This window comes from Mugil cephalus, chromosome 20 (assembly GCF_022458985.1).
Source record: "Mugil cephalus isolate CIBA_MC_2020 chromosome 20, CIBA_Mcephalus_1.1, whole genome shotgun sequence".
NCBI lineage: Eukaryota > Metazoa > Chordata > Actinopteri > Mugiliformes > Mugilidae > Mugil > Mugil cephalus.
This window is the reverse complement of record NC_061789.1, coordinates 3,562,350-3,589,058: the sequence shown is the minus strand read 5'-3', so window position 1 is coordinate 3,589,058 and position 26,709 is coordinate 3,562,350. Positions and strand designations below refer to the sequence as shown.

The 26,709-nt window shown below is 40.3% G+C and overlaps 2 protein-coding genes across 2 annotated transcripts; one reads left to right on the top strand and one right to left on the bottom strand.

Moving 5' to 3' along the window:
- Positions 1-148: 148 nt before the first annotated feature.
- On the bottom strand, positions 149-16,676 carry LOC124997453 (aconitate hydratase, mitochondrial-like). The gene is made up of 18 exons (XM_047571152.1): positions 16,611-16,676; positions 14,904-15,046; positions 14,538-14,796; positions 13,690-13,782; positions 12,721-12,879; positions 12,487-12,637; positions 12,306-12,410; positions 12,131-12,222; positions 11,936-12,041; positions 10,799-10,956; positions 9,912-9,985; positions 9,024-9,135; positions 7,582-7,764; positions 7,322-7,417; positions 5,967-6,158; positions 5,694-5,826; positions 4,460-4,581; positions 149-4,343 (listed from the first exon to the last, which is right to left on the bottom strand). The coding sequence occupies exons 1-18, from the start codon at positions 16,644-16,646 to the stop codon at positions 4,212-4,214; spliced, it is 2,346 nt and encodes a 781-aa protein (XP_047427108.1). The 5' UTR covers positions 16,647-16,676; the 3' UTR covers positions 149-4,211.
- Positions 16,677-18,002: 1,326 nt separating this feature from the next.
- Positions 18,003-25,925, top strand: LOC124998468 (protein Tob2). Its single transcript, XM_047572902.1, has 2 exons — positions 18,003-18,343; positions 21,456-25,925. Exon 2 carries the CDS (start codon positions 21,665-21,667, stop codon positions 22,922-22,924), a length of 1,260 nt encoding a protein of 419 aa, XP_047428858.1. The 5' UTR covers positions 18,003-18,343; positions 21,456-21,664; the 3' UTR covers positions 22,925-25,925.
- Positions 25,926-26,709: the final 784 nt, after the last annotated feature.

Sequence of the window (26,709 nt, the reverse complement as noted above, 5' to 3'; positions counted from 1 at the left end):
CTGTAAAATTTAATCTTTAAATTAATTCATTTATTTAATGTATTTTTGCGACTCTAACTATGACCTAGTGTAACAAATGTGTTAACCAACAGGAATTTAATATTTTATTATCCTCTAAGGAAAAGGAAAAACACAAAAAACATTCACATCAGAATTTTTTTATTATTATTTCACTATTTATATCGTAAATATTTCAACTTTGCAAGCTATACACCTGCACACATTTCGAATTTACAAAAATCTAGGTTAATACTTATACAGGAGTGTGAGGAGATGTTAATATTCAACTTTTATTTACCGTGTCAGCATGAATGCAGCAAAAATCAAAAAACATCAGCAGGAATTTGAGCAAACATCCGAGTACACAATGACACACAACGGTCAAGCCATCACATAATGTCTGCGTGGACGATATCGTTTCATTTAAAATCACTTTAAAATCTCAAATAACTGAGCCAGTGAGGAGCAAAGCGTTAATTTACGTCACAGTACAAGACTCACAAGCAGCTATTTACTATTGATTGTCAAATAATCAACGGGTATGTTTTGATTATATTATTTCTCTCTATAAATTTCATATTTATGAAGAGCCGAGACATTTCTGTGGGGAAAGACTCGAGCAGTGGAGTGCATGAACAATTAATTAATTAACGTCCAAAAGGTCCCTAAAGTTCAGTCGGTGTGATTTCAAATCATCTCAACAATTTGACGATACGTAAATATTAAGAAAATACATAGAAACTAAAAAGAAACTCCTCTTTACTCAGTGATCTTTTCCCAACAATTCAACATCTGTGCTTAATTTAAACCCAAAGTCAAAATGAATCAGCTGGAAATGGATTAATGGAGACTGATGAAGGGAACTCACTGAGTTAAGGTCTCATTTAGACAGGCAGCATACAGTATGTGACTCTCATCTAATTATTTGTGCTTTAATACATTATCATCATCATCATATTTATATGTATATATAATATATAATCATCTATGAGTTATGCACCCCTGTACAAAGTCGAGCTATACATCAGATAATTTTCAATCTCAGTATCTCACTCGGTTTTACTCCCTTTAGATTTTTACTCTGTTATAACGGAGTGCACTAAACAAAGACTAATACTAACAAAGAACAAATGGAGAATTTAGCTTTGACATCCCACATTAGCACAACCAAACTTAGGGGACCTATTATGCTAATTTCCCATCCTCTCTTCTCGAGTAGCCTCGTATGATTCACAGTCAAAAACAAATCAAACAAATTCAGCCTCTCTGCACTGTCCCTTTAAGCTCCGCCCAGACGACCCACAAAGGGGAGGGACTTAGGGCTAGCTTCCAGGCTAATTTAGCTTAGTAGTTCGGACACGATAAGTTTCACTGTGGAGGACAGAAGACAAGCAGCTTAATTGCAATGCAATTGTGGGATATCGGGTTGTACCACATCCACCCTATCGATGCATTCTTGATAAAAGGGGCGGAGCATCCAGGTATTCGGATTGTACTGATTGTACAGATTATACTTTGAACTGGAACAGTACTTGGACGGAGACTGGTGACGTTTTTATGAGAACACATCTTGATAAAAGTTTGATTCAGTGGTCTTGCCATCTTGCCAAAGACGACCATATACGGAAATCCATCATAAAAAGTAGAAAAAGAGCTTGAAGCCATGTCAAGCTCAATACTTTTGGCTCACAGGGATCACGTTTACATTCATTCATTTCGTTATTTATTATTATTTTTTTGGCCACGTTTAACATGAACATCCAACACTGTACCGTTATCATAAGAAACAAGTAAAAGCATTAATAGGTCCCCTTTAGATCTGCCTGTCTGAAAATCTCAAGTATCCATCACGAACATTACGAGATCTATGTCAGTATTGAAGATCACATGTACGCTGAACAGTAATATGTTTGCAGATCAACAGTAATTCATGGCAAAGCACGACTAAAACTACACGGCTAACTCTACAAAGTGCTAGCGCTCAGGCATCTAGATTGTGCGTTAGTTTGCGTAAGAAGAGAGAGACGACCAAACGCCAACCTGAAAAAACACTCGGTTTAAAGATGAACACACACCGTCATCTCACATACGAGCTACACGAGGATGATTCACACTCTGGCTGAAAACCAGGGAGAAAACAACACAACATCTCAGGAGATTTAATGTGGGAAAAAAAAGTAAGAGTGGACACGTCGGCCACAGCTGGTTTTACTACACAGTTTCAATGTGTGTTTTCCTGTGGTCAAAGTGTGGTCTTGTCTTTAAGGAAGAGCTGCAGAGGTTCAGCTCTCGTTGAAATGTTAGCGATAGCAGGAAAACAAATTCTTCAGACTGAGAGCCAACAGAGCGATGACTATCTACTGTGAAGCACGGTGGTGGAAGGATCACAGTTCGGGTTTTGGAAATTAGCTTGTTTCCTGTTTAAAAAGAAACTAAAGAGACGATCATTAAATATTGAGGAAGTAAGGAACTGGTTTTTGTTTGTTTGTTTTCTACAGTAGGTTCCTGTTCTGAGAAATACAGTAGTGATACTACATGTATCTGGTCAACCGAACGTTTGAATGAATAAATGAACTTATAAACATCCAGGCTTCAGTTATTTGCTCTTATTTGAGTGAATTTGTCGAACAAAGACACATTTTTTGGAGAAGAAGCTCTTGGGAGTGTCAGGGTTTGGAGTTTGGGGACTAAGTTAGCTTGTTTGCTCTTTGCCTAAAGAGACAAACATTAAAACTGAGGTAACGATTACATTTTGTACAGTATTCGCCATCGAACTTCGTCAAATCTGGGTCTAAATCAGGTTTGTGCAGCTACAAGCTGACATTAACGATGGTGAGTATACTGTAGGTGGAGTTTGGAGACTAAGGTAGCTTGTTTGCTAACATTAAAACTGAGGTAACAATTAAATTTTTTACAGTAATGGCCAAGCTTTTGTGTTAATTCTTTTTTTTTTTTTTTTTGCAAAAGCTAAACTTTATCCTTCTAAAAGAAATACAGGTGTGATACCAAGAGACCAACATTAGAACTGAGATCCCTATTACATTTTTTATAATTTTTACCATTGAACTTTGTTAAATCTGAGTCCAAATCAGGTTTGCGCAGCTACAAGTTCACAGTAATCATGGTGGGTATACTGTACGTGTTTATAAATAATGCTTTTGTGTTACTGCTTGTTTTTTGGGAAAAGCTAAACGTTATCCTTCTAAAAGAAATACAGTTGTGATACTAGTAGGTCACAAACAAAATAAAATACCTACAGTCAAGTGAATGCTTCAATGAACAAGTAAAGCTTTAAACTGAGGAGTGCTGCAAGTCTCAACATCCAGGCTTCAGTTATGTGCTGACAATTTGTGACACAATTTCCAGAGAAGAGCCTCTTGGGAGTGTCAGAGTTTGGAGTTAGAGACGAAACGTTAGATTGAAACTGAGGCAACAATTACATTTTTTACAGTGTTAACTCTGGTTCTAAATCAAGTATGTGCCACTAGATGCTAACTCTTATGCGCTAAGGATGTCCCGATCGTAAAAGCTGGAAAATAATTCTATCAAACTGCTGCAAAGTCTGATCTTTTGCAGTAATTTGTTTTTTCTTCTTCTTCCGTTTTAAGCAAATAGCTTCAAAAATATCCCCACGGAATCCATGGAGGATGAACCGAAGCAACAAATACTGCGTTTAAAGGAAGAGAAAAGTTTCCGAACACACCATCAATGATCGGCCACGACTGAATAATAGAAAAATATTGGTGTTGTATCAGGGGCCAGAAACAGCTGGATCGAGACATCCCTAGTATGAACAGTAGTGATAGCAGTGGGTCACAATAACAGTAAAATAATAACTGATGGTCAAGTGAAGGATACAAGGAATAAATACGCTCAACTAATGAGTTTAAATACGTCTTTAAACTGAGGAGTGCTGCAAAGCTTCACTTCTGTGCTCTTGTTCTCCCTGTCGCCCTAAAGTGCTTTTATAATAATCCCGTCCCTGGATGGAAGTGCTCGTATGTGTGTGTGTTCGTGTGTGTGTGCGCTTTTTCATCTGTACAGCGACCTTGTGGGTGTTTGTGTGTCGTTTCTTACAATGTCGTCCCCAAACATCGTCTCTCCCTCTTTACAAAGCAACCTCTCCACGGTCCACGTTCCCCCCCCCCCTTTTACTCACTAAGGCCCCTCGACGGCCCCTACGGGCCCCACCACCCTCCTCTTTGTGTGATTTACTGCAGCTCCTTCATCCTGTTGAGGGCGGAGCCGGCCTTGAACCACTCGATCTGCGTCTCGTTGAAGGTGTGGTTCAGAGAGACGGAGTCCTGGCTGCCATCGCTGTGCTTGATCACGGCCGTCAGGGGCTGAGGGAAGACAGAGGAGGCACAAGGTCAATTACTTCCTTCGCCATAATGTAAAAGACGGGCAGGATGACGATGTCATGTCGATCAATGTTTCATTAGTGCAGGATTTCGCTCACCTTGCCGGGGGCGAAGGATTTCAGGCCAGTGATTGAGATCTTGTCATCGGGGCGAATTTTGTCGTAGTCTCGGGGGTCATTGAAAGTCAGAGGCAGCAGGCCCTGCTTCTTCAGGTTGGTTTCTACAAGGGCGATAAAACAATGAGATTCATTTCAGTCAGTAACTGGAGAAGGAGCTCTCTCCCTGACAGGACCGTATCTGTTACACAGAAATTCAAGCTCATGTTTTCATGTTTCCGTTCCATCAACACAGTAAATAATAAAACACAGGCAGTGTCAGAAGGTTTGGCCCAGTAGAGCCAAACAAGTTTATTTGAAGCCTTTGACTGAGTGTCTTTGATTTATTATGTTTTGTGATTTTTTTTTGTAGGTCGCAATCAAGTTCTTGGTTCTCCTTGGAGGCGAACCACGTTCTAGTTCTTTGTATTCTAGGTGGTGAATCAAGTTGTAATTCTTCTTCTTATTCTTGGTGGCGAATCAAGTTCTTCTTCTTCCTTTAGGTGGCAAGTTCTTCTTCATCTTCATCTTATTCTTGATGGCAAATCATGTTCTAGTTCTTCTTGGGGGCAAGTCAAGTTCTAGTTCTTCTTCATCTTCATCTTCTTCTTGGTGGCAAATCAAGTTCGAGTTCTTGGTGGCAAATCAAGTTCTAGTTCTTCTTCTTCTTGGTGGCGAATCAAGTTCGAGTTCTTCTTGGTGGCAAATCAAGTTCTAGTTGTTCTTGGTGGCAAATCAAGTTCTAGTTCTTCTTCTTCTTGGTGGCGAATCAAGTTCCAGTTCTTCTTGGTGGCAAATCAAGTTCTAGTTCTTCTTCTTCTTGGTGGTGAATCAAGTTCTAGTTCTTCTTGGTGGTGAATCAAGTTCTAGTTCTTCTTCTCGGTCACAAATCAAGTTCTAGTTCTTCTTCTTGGTTGCAAATCAAGTTCTAGTTCTTCTTCATCTTGGTGGCAAATCAAGTTATTGTTCTTCTTGTTCTTCTTCTAGGTGGTGAATCGAGTTCTAGTTCTTCTTCTTCCTCTATGTGACGTATTAAGATCTTCTACTTCGTGGCAAATCAAGTTCTTCTTGTAGGAGGGGGGTGGTTTTGGTTTATGGTAGACCTACACACAAATAACTACAAAAGATCAAACGTAGCTGAGGCCCAACACCATCATTCTAAAGACACTTGGATTGACCCTGACGCACCAATCGATCCCCACCAGAAAGCCTGTATCTGATCTACATGAAAACTAACCGTGGATTCTGGCGAAGCTCTTGACGATGATGGCGCGTCCTCCGAGGTGTCGTGGCTCCAGGGCAGCGTGCTCTCTGCTGGATCCTTCACCGTAGTTCTCGTCTCCAACCACCACCCAGTTCACTCCACTGGCCTGGATTAAACGATTATTTAAAAAAAAAAAAAAAAAGATAAAGGAAAAATATTAACTTTTGCTGGAAAAATAAGACAAGCTTGTCTAAATATGTCAACCATGTCAATGAAGAATATATTTTCTGAACCAAAGAAACCAACCTTGTATTGGCGAGCGACATCTGGGACGCCTCCGTACTCTCCCGTCAGCTGGTTCTTGACTTTGTTGACGGCGTCGTTCTCGATGTTGACCGCACCGATCAGCAGGTTGTTGGAGATGTTGTCCAGATGTCCGCGGAACTTGAGCCAAGGCCCGGCGGCACTGATGTGGTCAGTGGTGCACTTTCCCTTCACCTACAACATCAGTGGAAAAGAAAGTAAGAAAGTAATAAAAATATAGCATTTATAGATCAATTTATAACTCAGCCCTTCTCGATAGCTACCAAGTGCAACTGCTTTGGACCCATTCATGGGATATCTACCAAGGAAGAGCTTTCAAAAGAGCTACCTTGACTCTTAAGAGTGTTAAGTCTGCTGAAAATACTAGATTTTTCCACAACGTTATCGTCCCCATCTCCAACCGTGAACTGCTGGAGTAGAAGACGAACCAAGACGTCTCCAGCGTTGCTGTCCACATGGATTCCAGCTTAGCTCATCTTTGCTCCTGGAAACTCTTTACCAGATGTTTACTCCACATGGGGCAAACATGCTCATAGAGAACGGATTTATTCCAACAACCAGAGTTATTTACATGGTCATTAGTGGTTTAGACCACCACCTCTACATCTGAGTGTCCATGTAAATGCAGCAGCTGTTAATTGCCGACAAACGTCAGTGTTGCCTCAAACCACAGCTCTGTAATGGCTGATCAGTTTAATCGATAACACAGGTAACTACTCACGCTTTCATCCACTAACATTAAACAACACATCTTAAATTCAGAGTAACACTAGATTTGTAGTATCCTTTAACCAAATCCAGGATTCCCCTTGCTTAGACCTTAACCCCCTTAACTCCAACACCCGCCCTACTTCTCCCTTCTTCATTTGCTGTTTTGTTAAAGACTTTTAGACTTCATTGTCCCCTCTTCTTCACAGCACCGTCTCCATCCCACAAAGACCACCACATTATACTGGACACTGGAAGCGTTCTTATGTTCTTAACAGGTAACATGTTTAAGAAGCAGGTGGAACAGTACAGGAGTATGGATTGAATCATACTTTTATACAGCAGGAGGAGGAGATGGGGGGGCAACATAGGGTCCTTTCAGTTTGTGGACGGCTGACAGTCTTTGGTGGCTTCTTTTCTGAATGTCGCTAGCGCGGTAAATCCCGTACATTATCTGTTCATTGATGCTTGAATGTTGCTTTATTATGTTTCCATTGATGTTGTTATCTATTGTTCTATATGTAAAATGTCCCACACAAAACGTATTATTATTATTCATTTATTATAACCAGCGCCTTCTTCGTGCTAAGATTTTAGCTACTTCCTCTTTCTTTCCATTTCCTGCTCACCTTGATGAGGACCCTCATGTCCTCCAGGTCTTTTCCGTGCCACCTGTCGAAGGGCTCGAGCAGCTGCAGACGGTTACTGGCGGGGCTGACGTCCACCTGAATAACATCAAATCACGCTTGAATGAGACACGAGAAGCACAACACAACCTCCCGATCAAACACAAAGCCCCTCCTCACCTTCCTAAAAGTGTGTCTCATTTAGTGATGTGCAGCTTTCTGGGCTCACAGAGACAGATACAGTATCAGCTAAGAGACATCACCTTGACTGAGCTGCCCTCAGCGGGGGGGTGCTGGTAGGTGTCCTGGCCCGGATCGAAGTCTCTGGAGGGGAGCTCGTCACCGGTGGGGGGTTCCAGCTTGAACTTCTCTCCGTTGGGGGCGGTAAGGTAATCGGTCTCAGGGTTGAAGTTGAGGGTCCCAGCGAGAGCCAAAGCTGTGACAATCTACATAAAGAGTACGACTTCTGTTTGAATTTATACACACACACACACAAAAAACCCAAAACACTAACATAACTTAATGTATTTAGTCCCAGATTGGTCTCATTGGTATTTATCAAGCGGAAAGCTCCAGGGTTGAAATACGAAGCTAACGGCTAAGTGCCAAAACACTTGCAGTTCCAGAAATGTCCACTAGAGGCCGGCTCCTATAGTCAGTGAAACCTACAAGTTAAAATGTTCACCTTTACAGAAGAAGTAAACATGTACACAACCTAGTGTTAGCACTGTATTTATCTCTACAGCAAATTTCTCCATCTACGACAACTGAAGCAAGCAATTTATTCACAATTAAGGGTCTCAGCTCCACTCAGAAATCCACCTATTTCACTATTTCCCTCCGGCTTCCCTATTTCACTCCTCTCCAATACAGACAAATAACTTGCAAAAGGACACAGTTTGCCAAGAGCTTCATCCCCACAGCAATATCTGCCCTGAACAACCTCCTTTCGTCTTTACGTCGTAATGTCCTTTTGTGATATTGTGATTTTTACTGGGTGTTGTATGTGATATTGTGCTGAATGCTTTATGTGCTTATGTGTCAAAAACAAATTCCACTCTGGGGGAGATGTATTGGAATCTAACTTTTTAAATTAGCCAGAGGTTAAGAGCAAATCGACCTGAGATGCCACACTGAGCTTCAAAACTACTCTTCAGGAAGTTATTGGCTCCAGCTCCAATCACATGAATGAAATATTTCTGTTGCAATGCTATGACGCCATGAACACTCGGAATCATTCAGCTTCTGAGTTTAACCCTTTAAAACCTAAACAAAAAAACTATTGAGACCAAAACCAGGCTCTAAACATGTTTAATGATGCTGTAAAGTTGGGCTTTTTAACATGGGGGTCTATGGGGATTTGCTCCCTTTTGGAGCCTCTAGTGGCCACTTGATGAACTGCAGTTTTTTGCACTTCGCTTTTAAAGGGTTAAAAGACTTTAAGTAAATGTCAGAAAAACAAAACGTGGTCACTGGAATCCGTGCTGCTGTGTTTTCTACTACGAGTCAATTTCCTTCTTTAGCTCGTGTAGCCACGTATGCTAACAATAGCGCAAAAACACTAAAACACCAGCCCTAGGAGACAGGTGGTGTTTAAATGTCACCTACCATGCTGTGGATAAGAGCTCCAATAGAGAGCCTGTGTTCTGAATCCAATTATGAATTACTGATCCCATATTTTCGCTTGACCTTCAGCGCTTCTTACCTCAGGAGAGGTGACGAAAGCGTGAGTAGCAGGGTTAGCGTCATTCCTAGCAGTGAAGTTCCTGTTGAAAGATGTGACGATGGTATTCTTCTCTCCTTTTTTCACATCCTTCCTGTAAAAAACAAATTAAAAACAAAGAGAGGGTTAGCATTAAGATAGCATTCAGGATACTGTGTGGAAAAGAAAATCAGCTGACTCCCAAATCATGGAAGTATTTTGATGTCAAGGGAAGATTAAAATCCAAATAGATTTAGCGAATGCAGATGAGTGTTTCTGGAACAAACCTCCATCATTGGAGGCGTTAAAGTGAAAACATAAATTTTTACTGCGTTTTTAATGGAGATCCAGTTATAAGTCTTTTGAAAATTTGGTTTAATTAGTCTGTAAAAAAGGATATTTGAAAATTATATGTTTCAATCTGGCACAAAGCTGCTGATATACACTACCAGTCAAAAGTTTAGAAACACTTTCTCATCGAATTGATTGATTTAAGCCTGGATCAGAGTTTTTAGGCAGATGTTGGGACAAATTAGATCTTAAGCCCCGCCCCCCCCTCTTTTGTTGCAGACACTTGGTCACTAGTAAAAATGTTTCCGCAGAAACCGACAGAACAAATAAATACTGCAAACATACAAACGACGTTAACTTCTTCATCCTGGTTCATTAACATGGTTCAAGTACAGTTCAAATACCACAATGTGTTCTGGCCCCGCCCCCTTTTATCCAGGATGCACCACAGTAACTTGTGTGGACTTCCAAATCCAGAATAACCGTCCTCCGTCCTCCAAGTTCACCTAAGTCCTGCTACGTGTTAGGACAAACTGTCCCGGCCTCTCATCACCAGACTAGTGTCAGTATCTTCCTTTAAAAATAAAATGTGACCCATACCTGTCCCACTGTCCGATACAAGGTCCACAAGCGTTGGCGAGAACAATTCCCCCGACATCACTCAGGATCTTGGCCTGGAAGAGGGACAACGTGAACGTTTCTACAAAGATGGTTTCTCAGACCTTTAATTAACATCCGTCCTAAACATCTATGATTATCTTGTTTGTATTGTTGTTTTTTTTACATGTTTGAAATAAACTAAACTAAATGTATAAACTATAAAAGGCTTCCTCTCTTTTAATTGCTCCACAGAGAAGAACAAAATCATTTGAGGATGCTGCTTTTAGCCGCTACGCTCCAAAACTGTGAGAGTTAGAAACATTAACACACTGACATCTCTTTAATCTGGCTTGTATGTAATAGTCTCATAGTTATTTTATTCTATTTCACAGTTTTATATTGTCTCATTTTTATTTATTTACTGGTTTTTTATTATTAATTATTATTATCTGAGTGTTTCTACATTTTATTCTATATATTTATCCTGCATTTTACTTCTATTTTTAATGTTCTTATAGCACAATGTTTTCATGTTTTAACAATTTTATATTTTATTTATTCTTTTATATTGATCTTTTATTATTTTAACTTATCCTTTTTACAGTATGCATTTGTGTCCATGTCCTAAAATTTGTTTACTGATTAATTAAAGTATCTGTGTTTACATCTGCCATTAAAATCTACATGCGTCCTCAGCCATCACTTCAGATCAGATCTCATTTCCTCTTTATATAAATGAACATTCGTAATAATATAATCATTTAAATTAGTGGTCGTGTGTATTTTTCTCAATGAATGAAGCAGAACTCGGCTTATATTCCTCAGGACGGACGTTAATGTAAGACCTGAACGAACTGAAGCAGATGCTAACTTTGAGTCAGACTCACATATCCGTCCCTCTCGATGGTAGCGCGGATCTGTTCTGAACCGGGCGTGACCGTGAACTGGGCCTTACACTTCAGGCCTTTGTCCAGGGCCTGTTTGGCCAAGGAGGCGGCTCGACCCATGTCCTCGTAGCTGGAGTTGGTGCAGCTGCCGATCAAACCTGCAACAAGAGGGAAATCACATCGAGACGTTCAACACTAGAGGCGATCACTGAGTTATAGATTCTACAGATAAAAGCTCTTTTATTTTTCAGAGAATTAGGAGAATTTTTCCTTTAAATAAATGTAAAACAGTGGAATCTGTCAGTGTTGCTGTTGTTCATTTCTCTTAGAGTTGAGCTTCCTGTAGTCTGTGTGTCGTCTTTTCCATTGTGTAGGCTGATCCTCCTTTTCCTCCATTTCCTCATATTACCTGTTTTTATCAGCTTTTAGTACGTTTTTTTTTTTTCCAAATATCTGTCCTTTGTATATTTTCGTCACGTAAGTTACGTAGTTATGGCGCCGTACAACACACAGGGATCTAATAACCGAGTATTTTCAGTATTACATTTTACAAAATTGTGTTATTTTAACACATTTCCATAGAAACATGTGAGTCATCTGCATCCATTACTGCACATCGTCTCCAACGAGGCATATTTTTGTTTAATAGTTTACTCTTGACTTTGGGTAAAATAAAAAAAACAGACGTGTAAATGAGTGGATGTGTGATGTATTCTCAACAATCTTCATCAGTGGTTTTTATTATAAACTCTGATTTTCCTCATTTACTCTTTTTATTATTACTTATTTATGCTTTTATTCTTTATTTATTTATGCTGATGTAAATTCATTTTTAGTATTGTTCATATTTTATTCTGTTGTTTCTCAGTTTTTAGCTGCAGTGTTTCCCTTATACTAACCCTCGATGCCTCTGGGGGGGTTTGTTTTTAATGTAAAGCCACTTTGTGTTGCATCTTTTATGTATGAACATCGCTATATAAATAAAGTTTGATTTGATTTGTGTATTTAGTTGAGTATCTATTTGATAAATGTTTTTTTATATTTAGAACTTTGGATCAGATCATTTCTGACAAAGATTTTTTATTAAATATCATAAATTTCTTGATTTTCTTTAATGTTAAAGTCATAAACACTGACCGACTTTGACCTCCAGGGGCCAGCCGCTCTTCTTAGCCACGGCCCCGATGTCGGACACGGGGTGGGCCAGGTCGGGGGTGAACGGTCCGTTGATGTGGGGCTTCAGCTGTGACACAAAGAGGCAGAGGCAGCGTCAGGACACGGAGGAAGCTTCTCAACGACAAACGTGTGTTTTCCTTTTTGTTTTGACCGAACCTCGCTCAGGTTGATCTCAATGACTTGGTCGTACTCGCAGTCTTTATCCGGGACCAGGTCGTCTCTGAACTGATCGGCCACGGAGGCGATTTCTGTGGAGAAACAAAGTTGTGAAACTCTGTGAATCAAGAATGAAGTAAACAAACAAACTAGCCTAGCGGTGAGACGGACCGACCTCCGCGGCCGGTTTTCTCCAGGTACGTCCTCATGCGATGGTTGTAGGGGAACACGGAGGTGGTGGCTCCGATCTCAGCTCCCATGTTGCAGATAGTGGCCATTCCTGAAATGACGATTAAACCGAATTAAGACGCTTTATTCAATCATCAGTCAGGTTTCTTGCTGCTCCTGGTCCTCACCGGTGCAGGAGATCGAGTCGACTCCAGGCCCGTGATATTCCACGATGGCGCCGGTGCCGCCTTTCACCGTCAGGATGCCGGCCACCTTCAGGATGACGTCTTTCGGGGACGTCCAGCCAGACAGGGTCCCCGTCAACCTCACTCCAATCACCTGAAGGCAAACACACATTTACTGGTTAAAAAAAATAAATAAAAAAAAAGTTGGACACGTTTGTGAGATATAAGAGGACTCACTTTGGGGCATTTGAGCTCCCAGGGGATTCCAGCCATGACGTCCACGGCGTCGGCTCCTCCCACTCCGATACAGATGGCGCCCAGACCGCCGCCGTTGGGAGTGTGGGAGTCTGTGCCGATCAGCATCACTCCAGGGTACGCGTAATTCTCCAGGATGATCTGCACACAAACACACATTTAGTTTCCTCTACTTTAAAAATGACGTTTGGACGAACTAAAGTAGTGTGAGACGTTTTATTGACGTCTAGTCAACGATAAAGGAAATGGAGTTTATTTTTAAATAAAATGATGAGAGAATTGGATTGATATGAACTGGATTTTTTTTTAAATTCAGCCTAAGTGACTAGAAAATTAGTACAACAATCAGAAAAGATATGAAAAAAAAGAAGAAGTGAGTAGAACAGGAAGGATCAGACAAATAAAAAAGATTCAGGACTAAACTTATGGAACTTATCTCCTCGTTTATGGGACCAAAGAATCCAAATCAAACTTTACGTTTAAAAGAACAATTAAAAGAACAATTGTTCAGGAAATACCAGGAAACACGTTAGTTTGATTGTGTAATGATGAAACGTCTACAAACATTTCATTTATGATGGAATCGTATCCTGGGAACTAGAATGGAAACAGTCGGTGCTGGTTAATATCTATCTTATTTAATTTTTTATGTTGTTGCTTTTTGAATTTAAGTTCTTTGTAAATTGATTCTTGGGGTAAAAGAGACGATTATATAAGATTCCTCTTCTTTCCGCTCCTGTTTTAATCAATGAATGAAATAAAAAAAAACTAAAACTAAAACTAATGCTCCTTTATTAAAGATCCTCTGCAGACATGTTATTATTTTAATAACAATAATAATAATTTGTATGTGACATGTTGTTTGCAACAGAAAAGTCCAAACGTTGTTATCTCCATCTTCTATTTGGCAAATGCTGAAATAATGAAAACACAATTATTCTAAATTAATACCTGATGGATGATGCCTGAGCCTGGTTTCCAGAAGCCGACTCCATATTTTGCTGCAGCGGTTGCAAGAAAGTTGTAAACCTCCTGGTTTATTTCCTGTGGTAAAAGAAAAATAAAGACTTAAAGAAAACAAATTAAAGTGTAAATGTATGTGTATATATTTAGTGACTATGAAAGAGTGAATGTCTTAAAGTAGTACTTATAGTAGTAGTACTTATCATCCATGTTATTATGTGACGCTTTTGGATCAAGATAATAATAATAATAAACAAAAATAACATAAAAGATGGATTTGGGACCATTTTAGATTGTGGACAATTTGGGTGAAGTGTGGAATTAAACATTCATTGTGTTTGGAGCCAGAAGTGACTTAGATTTAGAAGAGAGGAGCTGGGGCGGAGCGAGGGGTCAAACCGATATGTCGCACAAACAAACGTTCTGTAGCTCTCTCTGTGGCCCAATATCCACTCAATTATAAAAGTATTGTTAAAGTGAATTTAGATCATAGGTCTTCAACAAATAAATAAATATAAAAACACATTTTTATATGTATTTATTTGATTTTCCCCTATAGTTTTGCTCCAGATATGTAGATACGTTCATGTTTGCAGCAGTGACGCCGCCACTCTACTGTTGCACACGTTTGAAATAAAAAAATTAATATTTGTATTTATAAAAAGCACGAGGCCGAGATTAATATAGAACACACATAGTAGGTGGGGGGTCCCTACTTAATCTCTTTTGGGCTCCTTGGGTCCTTGGCCTGAAAAACATTGAAGATCCCTGATTTAGATTATGACACGACACTGGAGTTCACCTAGTGGCCGTCGGTGGTATTGCACCTATTTCACCTTAGCCCTCTGCAGGTCCTGGGCTCCTCCGATCTGGGCCTCGATCAGGTGGTCGCAGTGGATGGTGGAGGGAACGGCCACCTTGGGCAGGCCGCTGCTGATGAACTGAAGCATGGCCATCTGGGCGGTGGCGTCCTGCATGGCCACGCGGTCCGGGCGCAGGCGGAGGTAAGTGCGGCCGCGGTCGATCTCCTGCCCCGCCGGGTCGTCCAGGTGACCGTACACGATCTTCTCGGACAGCGTGAGAGGCCTGTTGAGCCTGGATCAACGGAGAAATTTGTTAAAAGTCATTTTTTTTGGGTTGTGGTGTTTGTTTTTTGTATTTTTTTTGTTTTTGTATTTCTGTGAACAACAACCACCGCCGACCTCCTGCGTACGACGTTGATGCTCTCGTGCATCTTCTCATAATTGATGCTGGAGCCGGGCTCAAAGCGGCTCATGGCCACCTTGGCCCTGGCGCTGAAGGCTGAAGAGACATGAAACCTTCTCGCCCCGGTTCCAAGGGCCAGCTGGAGAAACAGGAGAAACAGAAAATAATGATTCAGAGAAAAAAAACACCATAAACACGGTTTTATTGAGCAGCTCAGAGCCAACGCATTAAGTTTTAAGTCATATAATAACAATGTTCTGGGAAAAAAGGGAGTTTAAAGTGTAAAAACAATATGTGAACACGGGTTAAGATGTAATATTAAGAAACAGTAAAAGTTGCTTACAACTAAAAGAGCTGTTAAAGGATAAACTTTAATCTCTTACGTCAATGACTGAGGAAAATATTTAAACCAGTTAAACTGTGGAAAGTCACTGCACTCATGGAAAAATGAGAGAAAGTTCATAAAGCTCATAGTGCTGAGACTTCAGCCTCACCCACTAGACCGTGAAACAAAGTGCATTAGATAATCTTTTACACCGTTTACTACCAACAGATACCGTCTCTAAAAGTCAGTCTGGTCCTGTCATGTGCAAACCAGCGAGTTTAATTCAGTTTCTATCAAAAATAAAACTAAACATCAAGAGTATGATACTAAAAAAAAATTTCTGCGATCTGTGAATGTGTTATTTCCATAGAACTTCACAAAATGAAAAAAAATTAAAATAAAATCTGTAATTTTAAAATCAAACAGGTGCATAAGAAGCTAATAAATTACTAAAAACAATAAAAAAAATACAATAAAAATCATTTTAAAAATGAATTAAAACCAGAAATATTCCCTCTGATAAAATAATGTTTTAAAGATCACAGAGATAAAGCTCAAATCTTTTGAATGTTTAAATAATCTATTAAATATAAATTAAATCAGTAGAAAATGTGTTAAAGTGTTTTAGTCATTTCATACTTTTGGTCGTATTTTAGTAAAAATAGACACGTAAATGTAAAAAAAGAAAAAAAATCCAGTGTATATTATTGTTTTTTCTTGCCATAATAACACCAACATTTACCTCCATGTATTGGTCCTTTTTAACAGTATATGGTATTTATTAAAGAGCAGATATAAACATATTAATGAGTGTGTGACAAACAACAAACACCTAATATTAAAAATACTGACTAGAATATTTAAATATATTTAATTTGTATTTATATTCTACATTCCCAAGTCTAGAAAATAACACAGCATGAAATCCACGCATGTCCAGGCCGAGTGCTGCTTTAATTAATCTTTAATTAATCTGTGTTATGTAATGTGATGCATGTCAATCAGTCCTCTGAGGCTACAAACTGTTTTTTTTTTAAATCACCGTAACCTTGTTATCACCTTGCAAACACCACGACATTTAGGTCCATTTACAGCAGCTTCTCTGTCACTATTGGATTAACTCGACGGATTTGATGAATAATAAGTTTAATAACATTTTTGGCTGCTGTCAAACCGGCTGTGAAAGGCCGTCAGGAGTCAAACGGGGACACCGTGACCCGAGACACGGCAGCTGCGTGAACACTCTCCGTTTATCCGCCGTGGGTCGACAACAAAAGATAAAAGTCATAAATATATATCTGTTGTCACGCGTCTGTTGATGCTCCGTGGGAACAGTGTGATGGCAGCTCCGTGTAAAGTCTAAATAAGGTTTTCTTACCCGGAGTCTGGTGACAGTCAGACAATAGGACGCCATTTTGTGTTTTTCTTATTAAGCGGATCAGCGTCGCACGTGTGTGACGTCACTAGCTAAAGGACTCCTGTTAACTTACTGCGCATTTATTCATTAAAAATCAATAATAACAAAAATAACAATACAAAAAAAGAAAAAAGAAGTTGTACTAATAGTAATAATGCTTCATATTTTCTCTCATATTAAGAAAAAAATATCAGATGACGAGCGTAAAGCTTAACTGTATATTTATATATTTTATACACAATATAATGAATATTTCACATACATTATTTTTAAATTTTATTTTCAATAGTTGTGCCGACGTACTACATATTCCTGACTCAAGATGCTTTTGAAGTACTGCAGAACTTACTGTGAATTTATTTATTAAAAGTAATAATAATAGTTAGAATAAGTTAAAATAATAATAAAAAATTGTAATACTATTAAATTAATAATAAAGAATAGCAGTAAAATAAATAAATAAATAAATAAATATTTAAAAGAAATTTATAAAATTAAAAAATACGCCATAAGCAAAATAAAAAAATAGTAAAAATATATATTAAAAAATACAAATAATAAAAATAAATGTAAATTTAAATAATAGAATTATATACAAAAGAAGATTTAAATAAAATAAGTAGTTTAAAGTAAACTATCACTATCGTTCTTTTCTTCTGTAAAAGCCTACATCATGGTAAAAAATAAATACAATAAAAAATATTTGACATTTTCTACAGATCTAATATTGTTTTACCTCCTTTTTACCTACATCTGAAAATAATTTCCTGATATTTATTAATTTATTTAACTGGTTTTCGTGTTGCTATTTTCGTGGGTGCTATATGTTTTAGAGAGGCATTAAAATAAAAACAAATATTTAATACTCCCAGTCAGCCTCAAGGACCCCATTTCCCACAATCCCCTGCTGCAAGTCAGGTCTCTTTAGCTGCTGCAGTCCAATAACCTGAAGGTCCTTCTCCATCTCAGCCAATAGAGACTCTGTTGCTATCAGCGCTTATATTTTTAGTAAACTCTTCAGCACCGTGGGAAACTACAAATATCTCTCCGCCGTACAAACTAGACCCCACTCTCTACATTCACGTTTTAAGATAATAAAATCTAAGGGAATCAAATAATATGTAGTTTCTGTTTTTGTTTTCCAGAAGGATTATTGAATCAAATTCTGCGTATTTATTAAATAATGACCTGTTTTCTGTTTCTAAATTAATGTGTGGATTAAATTTTAAATAAACGTAGATTTTAATCAGAGCTTTAATGATTTTTAGGAGGATTTATGGATGAATACCGTGGAAAGATTTAAAAATAATATTAATAATAGTTATTATTATTATGGTAATTTGAAGAAAGTAGTCCCCGGCGTCACGGGGGTGTGGGCGAGTCACTGTGTATAAATACGCCGGGTTGTCAAACATTAAAGTTTCTCTGGATCCTCCACGCAAAGTGTCAGCTCAAGGCAAAACCAGGAACGCGTCTGATTATCCGGGAATCCGTGCAGCAGAGGAAATAAATCAATGATCCAAAAAGAAATAAGATAAATGATTTAAAACAAACAAACAAACAAAAAAAAAAAGATAGTGAGGTGAATTTAGAATAAAACATCCTACGGTTCGCACCTGATCCTGTGACTCGACACATCCGCCTTCATCACGGGGGGAACTAACACAGAAACGCAGGAGCATCAGTAACAAAAGGTGAGTAATTAACAGTCAGCCGGTGCATGAAATGAAAACGGAATCAGAATAAGACGTGCACATTTGATTCGGTTTCTTTTTCGCGAAACGCTGCTGCGCTTCAACTGTTTGTTTTCGTCTGCATGTATCAGCTGGAGGGACCATCTGAGAGGCTGACCAGCTCTTTATCAGTGCTCTTTTTTATTTATTTATTTATTTTTATTTTTTCCCCAGACATGGAGAGCTCTGTCCTCCTCATTTCCCCATCGCTTCTCCTCATAATTAGCTTCCTATGATTTGATTCGGAGGGATTCTCCAGTGCCCTCTCTGCTCCCTGACATATTGCACCAATAAGATCCTGCTGCTTGTCATCACAAACCTTTTGTCCAGGTTTCCTCTTGCACATTTAATGCCTGCAGGTGAATGTGCAAAAAGATCCAAGTTAGCAACAACAAAATAAAATAAAAAAACCCCTGTAAGGCTGCAAAATGATCAAAAAACATATATATTAACACCCTGTGCTTCTGTGTATCTGTGTGTGAAATGTATTTTTATGAGCTTTAATTCTTAATCGCTGAAAGCTGACTGGTTCAGCTGCACGCTCTGCTCTCATAATGAGCTCATGTAAACAAAAATACCACCCTGCTGATGCCCTGACCTGCAACAAATGGGCCTGCAAAAAAAAAAAAAAAAAGAAAAGAAAGAAAACCTGCAAGACACGAACAATAAAGGGGATTTATCAGCACGATTGTTAGTGTTAGTGTTATATTTGGCTCCTGAAGAGACAAACCCTGCACATATGTCATTGGATGACATTGGATCTCGTGTGTATCCTGCTGTAAAACAAGCGGTAGGGAACGAGGCAGATGTTGCTCTTCAGTGATGATTCAGTGTTTGCTTTGTGCGTCTTCTTCTTCCCCTTTTTTTTTTTTTTTTTTTTTAATTAAGCTGCTCGAGAGGAATTTGCATCACAGACGATGCAAAATGTGGCCCTATTTATAGCCTCATTCTAACCACCAGCCCCCATCTTATCATCCTTCAACGTCAACCCCCCCCTTTTTTTTTTTTCTTGTTGCCGCTGCAGCTTCGTGTCCAGCCTGTGCAGCTTTATCTGTAATAACACTGTCTTTAATCGGGAGGCGTCTTTCTAATCTTAGCTGCCGAATCCCCATCTGGCAGCGAGGGAAGTGAATGTGAGGGGAATTGTTTGTGTGTGTGTGTGTGTGTGCGTAGGAGGGTGATTGTGCTCAGTGCATGCTGGGAAACGGTGTTCTAGTTGGCTGACTGATTCTGCCATTTTACCCCCTCTTCCTCTGTGTGTTTTTTTTTTTTTTTTTTTTTGCGTTTGTGTTTTTGGCTTGTAATCTTTAATCAGGGCGGTGAATGAATGTGCGTCTGTGTCTAAGCGCTGAGAGAGAAGAGAAGCGCTGCACGGATTCAGATTATACGGGATTTATGGAGCTCGAAACACGACATCTGTTCAGTCGGTGCATCCTGCAGCTGAAATACAGCACAAATATAGCTCTGTGATCTTAGATTCTGTGTGTCAGTTTCTTTATTTGGTCTGCAAATAACATAAAATAATAATTCCTCCTTTGAATGGACGACGGTTCACCCACTGGGCGACTCTTCAGCCTCTCCTTGGTTTGGTTCCTGGATATTTATGTTCTTTTCTTCAGAGAATTAAAAGCCATTACGCCCTAAGATCTAATGATGTTTGCACCCAGCTGCTCATCGTGTTCAGAGTGAACTGGTGGAAAATATCCTTTAGTTTTTAGAGGTTTACCTTCTTCAATCTGAACAGAAAACGTCTGAACTTCCCTCATTTGAGGCCTTTCGCTCTATTCTAACCAAAGTCATCACTCCTGCATTTTATCTGCTAAACACTTTGCATTCCTGTTTTAATATTTATGTCGTATTTATGTTGTTGTTTGTGTGTTATCTGTGGACGTGTGCCATTGCTGTTCTTAGTCGGGTCACCCTTCTGGAGGAGGCTGGATCTCAATGGGTCTTTTTATCTGGTCAAATAGAAGTGAAATAGAAATAAAACAAGTTAAAGAAGAATGGTCTGAATTCTAGTCTTGTAGCTACAGATTTGTGTATATTTCTTGCTTTGTATGGAGGCCAAAGTGTGTCACAATTAATCGTTACCCTGAACCGATATATATTTACACATATATTCCAGTAGGATTTAGTAAATTGATTTTTTTATATTTTTTGTTATTGTGACCAAAACATTTCTTGTGTTATTGTCGTCTCTGTATATGATTCTAGTTACGATGACACAGAAGCTCCAGTACAACTGGATAAATTAAACGACTCTTACGCTAATGTCCATAAATTAAATTGGGGCCGATAGGTGACATCACTGTGTCAGATTTGCCCAAATATTTTGATCATGATTTAATTTATAAACGCAACAGAAGCAGAAAATATCCAAGGAGTTGAATAGTTAGGCGACGATCTTTTCATGTTGCGTCTCGGACGATCTTAAATGTCCTAAAGTTCCTCTCCTGTAGATTCTCCTGTAGAATTATTTTCTTGTCGTCCTTGGCTCCTCGTAGAGTTGACTGGATTTCGTCCAGTAAATATTTCTGTCAGAGTTTATGTCGTGTGGATAGAGGATCTGGTATCTTTCTATAGTCGCCCAACGCTGCCATAAATTCCTTAACCTTCTCTGGAAGATTGTTCTTCTTGACGTTGTCTCCAGGAAACTTTTCTCTTCTTTTAAATGCTCAGTTTGTTTTGTTGCTGTTTTTTTGGGTGCAGCCTTTAGCTTTTGTGCCACGTTTAGCTTCTTGTTCTTTGAGTATTTTTTAGCAGCTTTGGTGTTAGTCGTTAAAACACAAGAAGTTTTGACGCTACAAAGATGTGGCAGATAATGTTCTACTTCTTCTTCTAGGGACTTGGGTTTGGTTTATGGTAGCTCTATAATAAATAACTAAAGATACTGATCCAGTGATTTTAAAAATAAAAATATCTGGATTGTCCCCGATACCAACTGGGACGTCCCTGACGAATGAATAGTAGATGGTGAAGTAGTATTCTGTCCGCAGGAAGAAAACTTAAAAATAATGATGATTTCCTCATGTTCTTGTCAAATAAAACCACTGTTTCTCTTCTCTCGTCACAGTTGGGACCTGAAAACCGGACGAAAAACATCCCTCAACCTGCTGCCTGCCGCCTTCAAGGTGCCTTTTACCATGACGACGCTAAAAGAATCGTACACTTTACACTAAACCCGAGCGGAGGAAAACCGATCTTGTGACAGCTGCATCGCCTCACCTCCAGCGTCTCGAACACTTTGTTCCCACGGCGGCGCCGCCCGAACCGGCCGCGGCCATGCATCTGGAAGTGAAGGTCGCCCTCAACTTCATCGTGTCCTACCTGTACAACAAGCTGCCTCGGCGTCGGGCCGACCTCTTCGGCGAGGAGCTGGAGAGGATACTGGTGTCCCGCTTCGAGGGCCACTGGTACCCCGAGGCCCCGCTCAGGGGGTCGGCGTTCCGCTGCATCCACCTGGGGGCGCCGAGGGACCCCGTGGTGGAGCTGGCCGCCAAGAGGAGCGGGCTGGACACGGAGGAGGTGCGGGCGAACGTTCCCGCCGAGCTGAGCGTGTGGATCGACCCCTACGAGGTGTCCTACCAGATCGGGGAGAAGGGGGCCGTGAAGGTGCTCTACCTGGAGGACCCCCCGGGGCTCGGCTGCGACGGCGAAGGGGTGGAGGGCGTCATCAGGGAGGGCAAAGGAGACGCGGAGGCGGAGGAGGCCAAGAGCTTGGGCTTCAACCCGGACGCTCAGGTCTTCGTGCCGATCGGAAGCCAAGCGTCTCCCGCCCTCCTGCCGTCGCTCTCCAGCTCCCCCACTCCCCTCTCCGCCCCGTCCTGCCCCGGCCTCTTCAGCTACCCCAGCGCCAGCACCCCCACCGACCCCGGGGTCCACTCCTCCAACACCTCCACCCCTTCCCCTCCCAGCGGCGTCGGCGGCGGCCTGCCCTACCTCCCCGCTCAGCAGCAGCAGCAGCAGCAGCAGCCGCCGCCGCCGCCGCCGGCCGCCCTCCCCGCCGCCCGCCCCCAGCCCATCACCTTCACCACCGCCACCTTCGCCGCCACCAAATTCGGCTCCACCAAGATGAAGAAGTGCAGCGGGGCCGGGTCGGCGGCCGGCTCCGGCGTCATCGTCCCCCCGTCCCAGAGGATGCTGTCCCGCTCCCCCACCACCACCATCTCGGCCCCGGACCTCCTCAAGCACAAGCCCCTGTCCCTGTCCCTGCACTCCCTCGGCGGCGGCGGCGGCGGCGGCGGCCCCGTCCCCAGCCAGCTCTCCCCCAACGCCAAAGAGTTCGTCTACCCGGGATCCCCGGCCCCTCTGTACTTCGACGCCGACGCCCAGCCCATGCAGCCTCACGCCAGCTCCTTCCAGCCCCCGCACGCCCACCCGACCTTCGACCCGTTCTCCAGCCCGCCGGCGCCGAGCGTGGGCATCATCGGCGGCAACGGGGGGATCTCGTACATGGAGAAGCCGCCGTTCGTGGAGGGTTTGGGAAGCTACAACCTGCAATACCCGAGCCAGTCCTTCCAGCCGGTGGTCCTGGCCAACTAAGCCTTCGCGTGGACCGTTGGGGTCGGGACGGCGGCGGCTACTCAAGCTATTTTCAGTTTTTCTAACAAATTGTTCTAATACTAATACGTGTTAAGAAATAGTTTTACTACGTTTAAGAAAAAAAAAAACAACAAAAAAAAAACACCACATCTGCTGAATATTCCACGTGACTTTTGTATTAGTTCGACCCTCAGTCACCGCCCGTCTCCGTCTTTGTTACCTTGAGCCGACGGGAGCTTCTTTCTTTTTGCCGATCTCCTCCGTTATTTTCAACATCGAATGTCTTATTATTTTCTTTTCCTTTTTTTTTTTTTTTTTCTCGACTCGTGGACTCTAGCACGGCTTCGTTTTGCACTGCGCTGTCATGCTGTGAAAAGGGGGACTTTGCCAAGTCCTGCAGGGAGCTGCTGCTGGTGGTGGAGGTGGTGGTGGAAGGGAAAGGGAGGAGGAGGGGGTGAGGGCGAAGGGTTGTGGAAAACTCAGCACTTTGCTCTGCAATCTGCTCTGCCCCACATGCCACAGTTTGTTCTTTAATTTATTTATTTCGGGGGCTTTTTTTGTTGTCTTTGCCGTTTTTCGTCGTAGCCCAACGTGATCGAGCATTTCAAGCAAAGACGCACCTCCTCCTCCTCCTCCTCCTCACCCTCCTCACTGTCGTTGTTGTTGTTGTTGTTATTATTATCAGCTGGAATCTGTGCATGATCTGGGTTTAAACGAGCAGAAATAATGGGGGTAGTGGAAGGAAGACATTTTTTTAACCGTCCGAATATGAACAAACGTCACACGCATTAAAAATGTGCACACATGCGATTCCAGTCAGCTGTGTGTGAAGGTGAGAAGAGGGGGAAGGGGAAGGGGAAGGGATGCAGCAGCAGCAGCAGCAGCAGGGATTGTGATAAATGGCTTAGCATGACTTTGACTATGAAGGAGAGGATGTTTTTTTTGTTTCTTTCTTTCTTTCTTTCTTTCTTTCCTCTGCATGGAAAGGAGGAGGAAGAAGAAGCTGCCAGGAGGAATGTGTTGCTGCGTTGCCTCTGTGCCATCCAGGTTGTTTTGTTTTTTGTTTTGTTTTGTTTTTGCAGGGCTTAGAAAAGCAACACTTTTTTAAAACCCGGAGCACGTTTGTGATGGAGCTCGTTGAAATTCTCCCCCCTCTCTCTCTCTCTCTCTCTCTCTGTTGCAAAGAAGTAAAAAAAAAAAAAAAAAAGACAAAAACCAGAGTCGTACAGTTCAGATTTGCTGTGTTGTTTATGGCTTTTTCGTGTCTGGATGCATATTTAACAGCCAGCGTCAGTGGAGGGAGGAGGTGGTGGTGGTGGTGGTGGGGAGGGGATGGGGGAGGAGGGGGGGACATTTTGCACATTTTGTCCTAAGCTGAGATTCAAAGAGGAGCTACAGAAATTTGGGGGAAGACGGGGAGAGATGCCATCGGTCTTTGAATGTTTTGCAGATTAAATGTTTTTGTATGAGACAGTTTGAGGGCTGTTTTTTTTGTTTTTTTGTTTTTTTTTTGAGCAACTTTTTTATTTTTCTGTAAACGGGGCGGGTTCATCTCTGCAAATGTTACCGATTGTGAAGATTTTTTTTTTTTTGATTATTTTTTTTTTTGTAATTTATTTCTACAAATCTTTTTCTCATTTACATTTGTACGAGTAGGACGAGTCCAGGAAAACGTGTACATATATATATAAATATAAGAAAGTTCTTATGTTCAGATTCTTTGTTTAGTTTCTTACATGCTGAGGTTATTTTTTCAAGAAAACAACGTTGAATATATGCAAAACCGAGACAAAAAATTAAAGATGTACAGAATAAAAGTATTTGAATGTGCGATTGTACCGTGTACAACATTTGTCCCAACGAGACGGGTAAATGTACTCATTCTTCGGTTTCTTTTTCTTTTTTTTGGGGGGGGGATATTTTGGAGACGTGAATGTTTACAGCGTAGGAAAAGATGGCCGATATCGCTCTCTGTGCTCCCAGGACAGTCTGATGAACACTACTCCCCACAGGCAGGACATTTAAACCAAAAATCACATTTAAGGTCCATCTTTCTTTTACTTTTGCTCCTTTTTTGTCTAAATCAGTGCTCAGATCTAGAGAAACAAAAGTATTAACCATTATTTTCCTCCATTATCCTCCGTCCTTTTGTTTTTGATACTGATATTATAGCCATATCTCAGACTGTCTTTGCTCACCCTTCTCCAGTGCAATGTATCGCCATAATTTAAATTACCCTGAATGATTCAAGGGGTTTCTACCTCTCTGCAAAAAATAAATATATATATATATATACACACAGTATATGTCTTCAGTAGGAAGATGGTGTTATGACAAGGTTTTGGAGAGATGAAGGAAATGAATGTGCAGTGAATGATCTGTTGTTGGTGGTCGACCCTGGTTTTTAAAAAGCCTGCAGACAATAAAATGCTGTTTTTCTTATTTGTTTTTTCTCTTTGAAGGATTCGAAACACAAACTGAGATCTGACGATTGTAAAACCTGGAGTCTCTAACACCTTGCAGGCTTTTTTTTCTTTCTTTCTTTCTTTCTTTCTTTCTTTCTTTCTACAATCAGGGCCGAACATTAAAGAGGAGTAAAAAAAAAAACAAAACAAAAATTTTGTATTCTGATGTCCTTTTGCTTATATCAATGTGTGCGTTTTATTTTGCACTTTGGAATATTTCATTGTCATAAAAGAAGTTTATTTTCTATGTAAGATTTAACATTTAAGAGTAAAAAAAACGGATATTATTGAAAGTTCAGATGATGTATAAATATAGTGCTTCTTTCCTGCCTGTATTTTATTATTTTTTTCCTATTTTGTATCCGACCTGTACACCCTGTAGATGTAAAACAAATCTTTCACTACTGAAATGCAATGACCTGTTTTCTGTGCTGCCCCTCGGGAATGGGGAGTTACTACTGCAGTTTCTTATTGTATCAGATTCTTTTTTAAGTTTGTAATAAAAACAGATTGGCTAAAATACGCATGGGAAATAAGCTAATTGTGTCGTCCTCATTGTTTGTGAGTATTCATAGATGTTAATGAGACATTAAATCTGTCTTCGGGTGGACGCTTATCTCTTGACAGTGGGATGGAAAAAAACTGATCCTTGAAGTCATTATAATGTAATGACTCCTTGGCCACAGACAACGGTAAAACTCATATTATTTCACCATTTTTTGAAAGTTTCTTGACAAATTTTTGCAATTTTTTAGTCATTATTTTAAAGTTTTTCATTATTTTTGCCATTTTTTTGCTGCTTTTTTTAGTATCTTGTCAAGGTTTCTTAATTTGAGACAGTTTTCACAAAAAAATTTTTTGAGAAACTTTTCTCACGGTTTGGGGAAATTTTCTTATTGTTTGGACAAAGTTTTTCATTATATTGCAAAAGATTCCCATGTTGAGACTAACTTAGTACTTTGAGAAAGTTTCACATTATTTTGTGATACTATTCTGAGAATTTTTTTGAATTTTTGAGAATTTTTTTTCTCAACAAGTTTCTCATTTTTTTCAAGTTTCTCATCAACGTGAGATCCAACCTCTTAATTTTCTGAAATATTTTCTCATTGATTTGAGAAAAATTCTCATTATTGTGGAAAAAGGTTTAAAATATTTTGCAAAAACTTTCTCTTTTATCAAGTTTTTTTGGAGAATCTTTAGCATTATTTTAGTGCCTTTCATTCATTTTTGAAAATTTTCATGTTGTTTTTTTCAAAAGTTCATTTTAAGATTCTACCTCATTATTTTGTGACAGGTTTTTATTGTGATACTGAAGTTATT

Coding starts and splice junctions, on each gene's coding strand:
- LOC124998468 (XM_047572902.1), top strand. CDS start 21,665: ATGCATCTGGAAGTGAAGGTCGCCCTCAACTTCATCGTGTCCTACCTG.
- LOC124997453 (XM_047571152.1), bottom strand. CDS start 16,646: ATGGCGTCCTATTGTCTGACTGTCACCAGACTCCGG. Junction 14,797..14,903: donor ATCAACGTCGTACGCAGGAG/GTCGGCGGTGGT, acceptor CCGTTGATCCAG/GCTCAACAGGCCTCTCACGC. Junction 5,827..5,966: donor ATGTCGCTCGCCAATACAAG/GTTGGTTTCTTT, acceptor CGTTTAATCCAG/GCCAGTGGAGTGAACTGGGT.